We start from the raw sequence: 12,772 nt of genomic DNA, 5'->3' as shown, positions 1-12,772 counted from the left end.
TAAAGTATAGTAACTATAATATAAAAAAACTGCTATTTAAGTTTTGCAATTACATACAGTACATTAATATACAGTACACTAAAGGCACTACTTGTTTTGTTAAGAAAGTTCATTTCATTTTATGACTTTGGTTGATGTCAGATGTATCCCTAAATATAGAATCGTCCAGCTACTTGCTTTAGAAATAACTTGATTGCTTTTCAGCCCTATTTGTTTGGGGTCTCCTTTCCATAAATGGAAATGCAAATGAAAACTGCATGAGCATCAGTCATATTGTGGCTCTTCGCTCTTATGTTTCAGAATATAAATAGTATATTGACAGACTATTCCAGCTATTTCAGACTCCAGGTGTTTTTTCTTCCTTCAGTGAAAGATCTTTCATTCTATTTTTAGGATTTCCAGTTTTAGCACTTGGTGGAGGGGAGTTATGGGCTGGGGGAGGGGTGATCGGAGCTGGCGGAGTGAAAGCGCAGAGAAGTGGGGGATCATGGGATGGGTGGGACTATTGAATGACATGCTGCACACAATGAAAGCTGCAAGGATCACGCAGACGTTCAGAGGTTTGCCTTTTCGGAGTGAGCATTATGACATTATGACTTCTCAGGAAACATTTCAGAGAAATGAGAAGGAAAGCATCATGTTCTAACAAGAACAATATATGCAGTAAGTATTTTTGTCTTTTTTTCAGTAACAATATCTAAGGACTTTTAAGATAAGGTACATTTACTTGGGGATCAAAATGATTTAAAATAAGACATGTTTTAAGAGAATGTATCATGAAATTAGTTTTCCTAACAGAAAATACTCTTAAATAACAAGATATGTTCTCTTAAGACAAGTCTTAATAGCTTATATTACACAATTTTGCATCTCTAGTAAATGCATCTTGTTTTAAGTGTTTAGATATTTTTTTTACTAAAAAGACATGACAAAAATACTGATTACAAAAATGTCCCATTAATGAATAAATAGGCCCATTAATGAATGCATTTGACAAACACTCAGCTGGTCCATGCCACACAAAACAAGTTGAGTTACCCTAGCAACCACTGGGATTGCAGCATGATAACTGTGTTTATTTTTAGAAACAGCGTGCGATGTGTGTGCAATAAGAAGTTAAAAGCGTGATATCACACATCAAACATGAATACAAACAGAAAACAAGATCACTCATTACTTGGTAATGAAATTTCCAGTGCTTTCCATGTGAAAACATACTAATAAGATTTCCTGAATCATACATTTCTGTATGTAAGCATTGCATTTGTGGCAATAGACTTAGGTAAGGACCCAATAAAAATGCATGTTCTGTCAGACAGACTCATAACACTTGGACTGAATATAGATAGAGTTTGGGTTACGTACCAACGAAATAGCTGGAAATTTCTGACACAGTCTCTTGTTCCAAACCTGTATGACATTCTTTCTTCTGTGGAACTCAAAAAGAGATGTTTTGAAATGTGTTCACAATGTCCATTTTCATACAAATAAGCATATGATGACTAGAGGCTATCGAAAAGGTATCATAACAGTAGTTCATACTGATTGTACTTTATACTCCAAATCTTTTGAAGCAATAACCTTGTGTAGCAAACTGTCCACAGTTCGTGCTTCCATATTAAAATGGCCACATCAAGATGTTTCTTTGATGCATGTATGCAGAATATTTTGTAAAGGGGAAGATTTTCTGCAAATAACAGAGCTGGCCTGGGGCTCAATTTCAAGCTTCCATTATAGTGCATTTATGCTCTATTTGAAGCTTTATATCGTCTGATCATTGTATTCTTTCGTACTATGGAAAAGAGCAGCATGAACAATCTGCAAAACATCTTTGAAAGACATGAATATGATTAAAGGGCAGCCTAATCATTTCTATTTTTAGGTGAGTTAAATATTAGCTGCTGGCGAGGCCAAGATGTCATGGGTGTTCTGGCATATATCCTGAACTCTGAAAGCCACCGTCTTAAAGTCAATGAATATTTTAATCCGAGAGCCTTTACAAAGTGTGATATTTTAAAACTGTCTCACCCCTGATATAACGTACAGTGGATTTCCAAAGAAATACTTCCAAAGAAGATACCTATGTAGTGTTTAGTTGTGCACTAACATGGAGAGGCATTCTGGGAGCAGCTGCAAAGGTCACAGAACGAAAGGTTAATTGAGACATTGTGGATCAGAGAGCCAGTTAAAGCACTTCTCTACTCGATAGCTGGATTATCAGCACAGTATAGTAAAATGTCACTTGTAAAATAAGAATAGTGATTTGATACTAGATTATTCATCAATAGGATAATGTTAAAAGTTTAGGTAAGTTTGGTTCTAGGCTGAATCAGAGCCATTTTGCTTTGCTTAGTCTTGTTTTCTGTTGGTTGTGTATGAGAATTGATGTAAAGATGTTTATAGGTGTAAGAAATATAGATTTTGAATGGCAAGATCTAAAACAGGAAGCACACTACAATTTGGCTGAAAGCATCTATGAAATAAAGTGTAAATGGAGCCTGGACGTTAATTGGCTTAGTTAATTACGGAAATGTGCATATATTACATTCATTGTAATACTGTAATATTGTTTTACCAGTGAAACATTTTGCAATGTTCTTAATAGCATAAATAGACTGCTTTTCCTTCACTCAGCTCACCATTAACCAACAGTATAGTTGTTCTTGTTGTGCCAGTCAGCCAGCCTGCATTATCATGACATAATTTTCCTGTGTTTCGTGATCAGTTACATGACGCTTAAAGCATAGATAGCAGCCTTCATGTCGCATACTTCTGATTTTGCATGTGCCAGCCAAGCAACTGCCATTGAGATAAAAGCTAACCAATAGCATTCTCCTGGTGTATTGGCTATACTTGGGTAGAACTTATGTAAATACACCAACAGTAAATAGTACACCTCTGAATTACTGCAAATGTTAAAAGATTCAAAGTAGCAGCAAAACTTTAAAATGAAGAATTACTGAAAGCGCCTGTCACTAGTTTGCCTTTAACCCCAGGTTGCTCTATTTGCAATTAGTGTACTGTTAGGAGAAATGTTCTCTTCATTAAAAGAAGCTACTTTTCAGCTACTAAAAAAAAAAAATAATAATTCAGGCAGACCACAGAGTGACAGCTAGCCATCAGCTGATGTTTTAGCATTGGTTTTCTCCACTGTTTAATCTCCACAAGGTGCGGTCCATTAGATATCACTTTTGTACCATTGAGCAAGTTCTTGACACTAGGTTAACTGGGGAGACTGGTACCATTTCTTTCTTTATTATCATTTTAAATGTAATAAATTGATTCAGTTGTGTTATTGTGGTGGGTAGTTCAATTATTTTGTTTTTGTAAATGTCTGTGTAAAAGTCCCAAATGTCTATTTTGACTTGGTCCTGTTTATTCTGTAAAGCCCTATAAGCATATTTATTTAAATATTACAGTTTTGTATCAGACTGCTCTAATAGTTGAATTAAAGCAGATAATATTGTTGTGACGTTTGAATAATTAGGGGTGTTTTTGTATTGATGTTCCAGTGTGTGTGTTTTTTTTTGTTGCTGTATGTAAACATGCTAGATGGATGTCTTTGACCATTGCTCTTACGCCTCACACTTAACATGACATTCCAAATATATGGTGCTAAAGGTAAAATAAGTTTTATATTTAAAAAACGCATCTCAGATCCTTGCCTTTATTTCTCGTTCTACTGCTCGTCTTCCATTTTTCCATTTGCATCTTTTGCATTTTCCGTTTTTGAAAATGTGTCCTGTATTGGCCCCTTGATTGGCATGGATCTATAAGCTAAAACAGAAGGCTTTGCAAAAAAGCTACTGTCATTTCCCAATATTCTGTATCATGATCTAATTTAAATTCTTTTGCAAATTGAAGTAAAGTACAAATGATGGGTACACTGCTAAGCAGTAATGCCCTTTCAAGTGTCTAATCACAGTTGCTTGCTGACAAAACAGCACAAATGTGACCCTGGACAACAAAACCAGTCGTAAGTAAATATGTGTAGCAATAGCCAACCATATACTGTATGGGTCAAAATTATTGATTTTTCTTTTATGCCAGAAATCATTAGGACATTAAGTAAAGATCATGTTCCATGGAGATATTTTGTAAATTTCTTACCGTAAATATATCAAAATGTAATTTTTGATTAGTAATATGCATTGCTAAGGACTTTTGGACAACTTTAAAGGCGATTTTCTCAATATTTTGATTTTTAGTATCATTTCAAATAGTTGTATCTCGGCCAAATATTGTCCTATTATCCTAACAAACCATACATCAATGGAAAGCTTATTTATTCAGCTTTCAGATGATGTATACATTTAAATATACATATAAATTATGTATAAATCAATTTCCAAAAATTGACCCTTATGACTGGTTTTGTGGTCCAGGGTCACAAATGTGGTATCATATCATCTGTATCGAAAGCTGGTATATTAGCGGCTTATTATTTGCCTTCATGTTGCATAACAATGGCACTTCACTGCAGTTGTTTCAGCCAAAATGCTTAACTGGTTTTATACAAGCCGTAATGTTACTCAACTTTTTCATATTACGTTGCACCAACTAAAGTATTTTTTTAGGTCGAACCAGGCAGAAATAACTGTTAGGTAGCAACAGCACATTTCAGGTCAGGTTACTGTTACTCGTCTAAAACATGCTTTATTAAGGAATAGGCTCGTATTTGCATGGCTGAAGAAACTTTGGGCATCTAATGTAATGTTCATTATAGATTCATATTCATAATGGATTCAATTTCAGCGTTGACTGTCTGCTGAGAAATTGTTTGCAATGACAGTTAAGAGAGTGACAGATGTTATTCCGATAATCCACTTATTAGAAATGCAAGTCTTGATTACACACATTGCTCAGTCAATGTAAAGAAAGTATATTGCTCTATCTGCTGAGAGCTTCATTAATTTCACTAAATTGTATAATGTTTCACACTCTGGTGGTTTCTGCTGGAGCAATCACTGTGGTCTTCTGCCAGTCAGTCTCTCTGTGACTGTGGCATTGAGCTTCCCTCTAGCTTAATTTAATTTGTTCAAGACAAGCACTGCTGCCATGGCCCTGTGTCTTATCCTGGCCTCATCACGAGCCCTGAGCAACAGGACAGTCACTGACCCAGTCAGGACTTCCTTCAAGGTCACATGATGTTTTCAGATAGAAATGACAGGGAGAGCTGTTTTGCTTTGCCTTTGTTGCAAGAAACAGCTGTTCACATACAAGTTTCATTAGTTAAACCAGGTTATTACAGAGCTTTATGGAATATTTCATTCTTGTTCGCCAGTGAACAGTCATCCTCATTTGTGCACATGCCCTCATCAGCCAGGCTGCTTCAGTTGTCACTGCACAGTTTGTTCCCTAAGGTTGGCCGCCATCTGCCACTGCCGCACATGACTAGCTGGTGACCTATAGCCAATGATAAGAATAGCCATGGTGTAGTGTGCAGCTGCAAGATGAAGCCTAACGTCAACTGACATCCTGCTCTCTCACGCAGTATTGTTGTTTGTCCGTGATGAAGCTGTGCTCCCAAAGCAAACATCTTTTGCCTTGTTTTAGATCTCCAAGAAATTCGTTTAGTGGAAAGTCACAGAGCACAGTAATCTTAAAGGGTTACATTTATTATAAGGGCCACTTGTATTGTCAGTGGTGTTTTTTTATGCCAAACTAACTGTCATAATCCTAATTTTTGAACATGACCCTCTGACCCATTTAATTAAACTTGTAGGCGTAGAAGCCATTTTCAATCAGGAATTCCTAAATTTCGCAAATAATTACAAAGAAACAGCAAGTAACACAAATTAAAGACTGAAATAATGTTTTCTTGTAAAATATATAATCTAATAATTTTTTTTTCTACTTAGTTAAAAAAAAAAAAAAACAATGCACTCTCTTCACTTGTGAAATGAGAAACAGGATTGTATTGCATTGCAGCAGGTTTTCTGTCAGACCCCCATCCTTCAATAATAGCCTCTTTGCACTCTTTAAGTAATGTTTTTTAACATTAATTAATGTATTACCACACAAACAAGCTCACAATAGGCATTATTTTTTTACAGCATTCATTAATCTTTGTTAGTTCATAAAATCCAATTGTTTCTTGTTTGTTCATGTAAGTTCACAGTGCATAAACTTTTAATGCATGTTGAAATTCACACATTTAAACAAAATCATGGTTTTTGAATAGATGGACATGCATGGCATGTGAAAATGACAGATTCCATAGTGATGTTTTTACAGACACCCAGTATCAGTTAGACATCGATACAGTCCAGCCAGACTGACAGTGTTGTGAAGACAAAATGTTAACATGTTTCCACCAGTAAAGTTCTCTTGTAGTTATTTTTGCATTATTTATTGTGAAGTACAGCAAGATAAACACAACTACAAACTTTCACTGCAGTTGACGGGATGTTTAATGCTCAGGTGGGAGAACATAAAATGAGGAAGTGCTTGTGTGAACATATTCTGATAATGTTCTTAACACTTCAGTGGTTTTCCATGATATCTGTATGACCTTCAAAAGTGCAGGGTTTCCAGGACACCACGATATCCAGCTTCACTGTGCTTGTGTGTAAAATGTGTCTTTTATCTCCTTGCAGCTGGAAGGTGAAGAGGAGCAGAAGCGGTTTGAAGAAGGGAAAGCACGCTACCTGCAGAACAAGGCAAAGAGACTTGCAGATAAGGAGTGTCAACAATGACTTTTACCATGCAAACACCATATTGTGTTGCAGAAGAAAATTCTTGAATAATAGAGCCTCAACGGACAACATACTGTATTAAGAACCTCTGCTTTATCCTACATGTAGCTCACTGAATAGAAAGAAAAATATATAGGTTTAATTGACTTGTCTGAGTTTACCAAAGCACTTTGTGTGTATATGTATCTCAAGTGAAACAAAAAAGGAAAATATATATTTATGTTTTATTGTAACGACTTGTTTGTGAAATGTGCAGAACTGTATTATGCACTAATAAAAGTCTGCTAATGCAGCTACAACTGGTTTGCAGTGACATATCTGTTCAGTGTACCATAATCGACAGAATGTTACAACCTAATCGCTTTTGTGACAGACAGACTGATAGATAAGCAGACAGACATCTGTGCACCAGTTCACTATCAGTGTTGGGAAGGTTACTTTGGAAATGTAATCGGTTACAGATTACAAGTTACTCTGTTTAAAATGTAATAAGTAGTGTAACTTTTCAGTTACTTTATTAAAGTAATGTAACTGATTACATTTGATTACTTTTCTAAATTTCTAATGTTTTCAACTGTTAATAATTTTCAAACATGTAAACCATGCAGGGTTAACCTTACAGTAGTAAGATTATAATATTTTAATTTTAAAGGGGACATTGGATGCACAATTCACTTTTACATGGTGTTTGCATATGAATGTGTCTTAGCAGTGTGTGAACACAACTACCCTACAATGATAAAAATCCCCCAAAAACCCAAACAGTCTCAAGCTGTTTTGATTTTCTGAGCAGTATGACCTCAGGCCCCACCCACGACCGCTGACATACTGTCCCGTATTTGCATATCTCCGCCCTCAGCCAGTTGTGCGCTGCCTGTCATTTTCTTCGCACTCAAGCAACTGTAGCGACAACAGTCTTTCTAAGCAATGCAGGTGTTTTGTAGTTGGATGTAGAAGAACATCCCGACATCAAAACCACTGAGGACACAGTGGATTAGTTCTGTTGGTGTAAATAGCCACTGCCAACAAGGCGGCCTATTTGCACTTAGTGTAAATAGACACTGCGATTTAGGAATTTCAGTTCATTTATCATAAGGGTAGCTCAGTAAAGACACTTAAACAGGCTTTCATTTGACTTTTCAAAATGCTGATTACAGATATAGTTTGTTTTTTCTTTAATACGACACATGATGCTATCATTTTGTTAAAAAAAAAAAACCTATTAAAGTTTTATTTTAAGGTGATGTTGTTACAATGTAATTAGTAATTAAGTAAGTAATATTACTGAGTAATATTAAGTAACTACATGTACTTACTATAGGGTTAAGGTTAGGGGTTTGGTTTGGGGTTAGTTTCTTTTAAATATGCTTTTAAATATCTACTGTTATTACTATAGAACATACTAAAATGCTCAAACTGGAGTTAGGCTGATATAAAAGTAAACCGCAACTGATTATTAAAGACTGTTCACGCTATATAAAACATGTAATGTACAAACAATGTTAAATCTAAATTTTGTAGGCTAAATGGTAAATGTGACCCTGGACCACAAAACCAGTCATAAGGGTCAATTTTTTTGAAATTGAGATTTATACATCATCTGAGAGCTGAATAAATAAGCTTTCATTGATGTATGGTTTGTTAGGATTGGACAATATTTGGCCGAGATGCAACTATTTGAAAATCTGGACTCTGAGGGTGCAAAAAAATCTAAATATTGAGAAAATCGCCTTTAAAGTTGTCCAAATGAAGTTTTTAGCAATGCATATTACTAATCAAAAATTACGTTTTGATATATTTACAGTAGGAAATTTACAAAATATCTTCATGGAACATGATCTTTACTTAATATCCTAATGATTTTTGTCATAAAAGAAAGATTGATAATTTTGACACATACAATGTTTTTTTGGCTGTTGCTACAAATATACCCCAGCGACTTAAGACTGCTTTTGTGCTCCAGGGTCACAAATGTCCTTTATCACGGCCTCTGTGTTCTGCCATAAGCTAATGATTTACTGCTGTAAATGTGGAGGGGGCATCTTCTGTTATTAATGGAATGTACTCCATAGAATAGTTCAAAATAGTTCTGCAAGCAACCAAAGTAAACAACTAGAACATATCCATATAAAAAATGGAGGCCTGTTACCATAATTTGTACAGTATATCTAGTCATGCCAAATTTAGTCCAAAGTAGGGAAAGTGGTGTTTATACTGAGTTGAACTCTGTTCTCATGGGAGTACATGGAAAGACATAGGGATGAACAAGGAATTTATTTTAGCTGGGAAGCTGCACCATGTGACAGATGGTAGTGAGTGACATTATTTCAATTTTCTGTAATATTGTCTTATTTTAAGACAATGGAATGGGAGTACTATTCATGTATTGTTTAATACATTTTTAGTGTTAATCAATGATTTGTTTGATTAGAGAAAGGCTCAGTCATTAAAAGCTTCTAATACATGCTTGCCTAACAGAATGATTCAGGATGATTTTAAATTGGTAATTGGTTTAAATTGGAAAGCTTCCCTCTGTTCTTGTTAGTTTGCAGTTTTGCTAATGTTACAAATGTAAAGCTTTTATTCACAAAATTAAAATGATCCTATCAAAAATTGATAAAGGCAACAAAATGTGAGTGGTACTTGCCATTGCTAATATTTGCAGCAATATGCCAGTGCGTTGCGAAAGTATTTTGAATATTTGTAGTGTATGTTACTACTTTAGGTATTGAGATGAATGAAATATGTTGTGTGATGTGATGTCAGACAAAGATCATTTAACACTACTAAATCACAGACATCATTTTAGTTCAGTGTATAGACTAGGCCATATCCATCTGTTCTTGTTTTTTTGAGAGATGTGCCAAAGATGCCAGCATTAGAGAGGGAAGGAGTCATGCTGGGTTTCTCAGCGTGTAGATAAGCAGGTAGGAGTGCTGCTGTCTGCTCTGACGCTGAAGTTCTGGAGATGTCCCCAGAGCTATGAAGCAGAGCAGAAGAGGAGCGGCTGTGCCTGAGGCCGGGGTGAATGAGTAGGCTGGATGTTTGCTGTCATGTTTTACTTCCAGGTCACCTGGCTCAATGCAGAAAGAGGGAAGCATTGTAATCATTTCCTGTTATTCCTTATATATTACTGCTTCTCTCGCTATTGATATTCAGTGCAATGTCAGACTCCTGCCTTTTATTTCCCTGGAATCAAATGAATATTTCATGTGTTGTAAGAAACAGCTTCTTTATATAAAAGCTGTGCAGCTGAACTAGAATCAAGCTGTGTAGAAAATACTAATGTTTTCGAATAGGAGTCAGGCTAATATAGCTAAAGTAAACTGCAAATGAGTCTTGGTTTGTTCACTCATATAAAATGTACAAATCCTGTTAATCTGGGGCCAATTCTGTAAATGGTAAGTGTCCTTTATCACGGCCTCTGTGTTCTGCCATAAGCTAATGATTTAAAATGTAGAGTGTGTGTCTTTGAGTCATTAATGAATCTTTTCAATTAAAAGGATAGTTCAACAAGCAACCCAAGTTAACAGCTACGACGTATTTATATAAAAATGAAATGTCTGATGATGCAATACTGAATTCTAATTTATATAATGTAATATGTAATGTGCATTGTAATTACATCTGTTTATACGAATGATACAACTGATACATGCCCTGCAGAATGTTATAAGGGGGACAGGTATAGTGACTCGCACTGCTATGTACAATACTATGTGTTTATGCAAAAGTATGTGCTGTATTTTCAATTCAAAATGATTTCCTCCATGCGATTCCTGGGGAAGAAGGTTATTATGTAATGAATGTGCAGTCAGGCTTCAAGAGATGTTTGATTCCATAGTACAGCGTCCAATTCTTACACACTGTAGCCCAGGTCAACACTCTGACAAAGCATCAAAAGCTTCCATTTCAAAGCAGTATCTTTCCACATCCTTGTAATCCTTACAACTTTCTTAACAAATAAAGTATTATATTTTCACAATGATCACATTTGCATTAAGAGTATTACAATAGGTTGGGTTCTTTTTCAATCAAATCCCTAATAAAGGCAATTTGATGGATGAAAGAAAAAAATAGCCACACATAAAAACTGTTGACATTTTTTCAGAACATGACAGAGAAACATGGAGTATTTTTTTACTATATGTACTGCTGTGATCGACTGGCCATCTGTCCAAGGTGTTTCCCTGCCTATGGCCTGAGATGAAAGGCTCCAAAATCCCCGACCCTACATATGACAAGCGGTTTGGAGAATGAATAGATGTTTTTTATTTATTTATTTTTTTTATTAAGAGATGATGTATTTGCATGTATTTCCATAATGACTGGGTCTAATTATGGTAAGCCTTTTTTTTTTTTTGCCATGGTTGATCCATTGAAGTGGACTACTATATAGCAGTGGGCACTGGTGTCAAAAGTATTCACATTCATTACTCAGGTAGAAGTATAGATACTAGGGTTTAAAAAGACTTCTGTAGAAGTTGAAGTATCAACTCAAGCTTTTTACTCAAGTAAAAGTGTACATGTGCTCAAGTGTTCAAAACTACTTAAAGTATAAAAGTAAAAGTAATGTAAGGAAAAAAATGCCATTAAGGACAAAAGCTTAGGCCGCGCCACAGGGGCCTATTGTGCACTACCCCACCTCCTCAAAAAAACATTTTTCTAAAGGCCATAATGAATAATGTTATATTAAAATGTACATGTTGAAAAATGTGGGATGCACTAGGCTACCTGTTTCAGCCGCATATATGCCCATTGAAAATGAACGCATTTTAGTACAATGCAAATACATTAAAGAACCATATATGTGTACTACTGAGCATTAACGTGTTTCATGGAGCGGAAGATATTTTTTTTTTAACGATGACAAGCCGGAATGAAAACAAGCCGAAATGAAATAGGAGTAACGAGGGTATTTTTAAAATGTAAGGAGTAGAAAGTACAGATAATTGCGTGAAAATGTAAGGAGTAGAAGTAAAAAGTCGGCTGAAAAATAATTACTCCAGTAAAGTATAGATACCCAAAATTTCTACTTAAGTAAGGTAACGAAGTATTTGTACTTCGTTACTTGACACCTCTGGCAGTGGCGCTATAGTCGCCTTAAAGGAAGGTCTTTTCATACATTAAGCAACTCGTGAAGAAGGAAATCTTCCCAAAGCGTGTTATGTAACTGTGTGATAATGTCAATGAAATAAGAAAGACAACATGATGGCCACGGTTTGCTGTTCTCACAGGAGTAATGTAGGCTAGTTCATTATTTTACGGCTCTCTTGTTTGTGATTGGACAATGGGGGCATTCGCATATGCAGGGGGAGATTGATTGATTGATGTTTGTATGTATGTATGCACTGTATGTGTTTGTGTGTGTAATTATTTATTGATTTAGTTAGATATTTAGTTAGTATAATGATGATGCTATAAGTGTAGGCCATAATTAACAATTGTACCACACGATTCTTCTCACATAATAAAATAATTTTTCCAAAATTAATGTATATTTATTTATTTGCTATAGTCGAATCAGCCTTTAGTGTCGCTGGCATGTGTTGGTTTTACTGATATTTATTCTCCAAAAAAACACTAAAAACATCAGTGACAGGTGAAAATAACCATTCCACAAAAAAAAATATTAAAAATAAATAATAAAATAAAAATAAATAAATAAAAATACCGTGGTGCGTTTTTTTTTTTGTGTGTGTTTTTTTTGTTTGTTTGTTAAGCAGCATAAAGGCAATATAAAGCCAATTATAATACATATCATATATATACATAAAAATTAATTTAATGTAACCTGGGCGAGTTTTACCAAATTAAACTTCTTAAAAAGTTGACTCATTGACGTTCAGAAACCGTGTATGCGCTAAAAGTACTGATTTTCGAACCTCATCTGGTTACAGTCAGAGAGAAAGAGAGAGAGAGAGAGAGAGAGAGAGAGAGAGAGAGAGATCTGATCCCAGCCTCCCATCATCTGATGCTCATTCATCCTCCTCCTCCTCCAGCAAGACCTCAATGAGACGCCGCGATAACGGACTTCATCGCTCTCCTCCATGAATTCATCGTCTGTTCACCTC

General features: G+C 35.4%; 1 protein-coding gene across 1 annotated transcript in view; it reads left to right on the top strand.

The window, feature by feature from the left end:
- Window positions 1-6,990, top strand: part of LOC107758821 (cytosolic acyl coenzyme A thioester hydrolase-like) — a 22,722-nt gene extending 15,732 nt beyond the window's left edge. The window contains exon 4 of the mRNA XM_016576649.1: window positions 6,600-6,990. Coding sequence (XP_016432135.1) covers window positions 6,600-6,698 — 99 coding nt within the window. The 3' untranslated portion in view covers window positions 6,699-6,990. The remainder of the gene's footprint in view (window positions 1-6,599) is intronic.
- The last annotated feature ends 5,782 nt before the right edge of the window (window positions 6,991-12,772 follow it).

Source organism: Sinocyclocheilus rhinocerous, unplaced genomic scaffold (assembly GCF_001515625.1).
Source record: "Sinocyclocheilus rhinocerous isolate Xijiao unplaced genomic scaffold, SAMN03320098_v1.1 scaffold5768, whole genome shotgun sequence".
NCBI classification, from domain to species: Eukaryota; Metazoa; Chordata; class Actinopteri; order Cypriniformes; family Cyprinidae; genus Sinocyclocheilus; species Sinocyclocheilus rhinocerous.
This window is presented reverse-complemented; position numbering and strand designations above follow the sequence as displayed.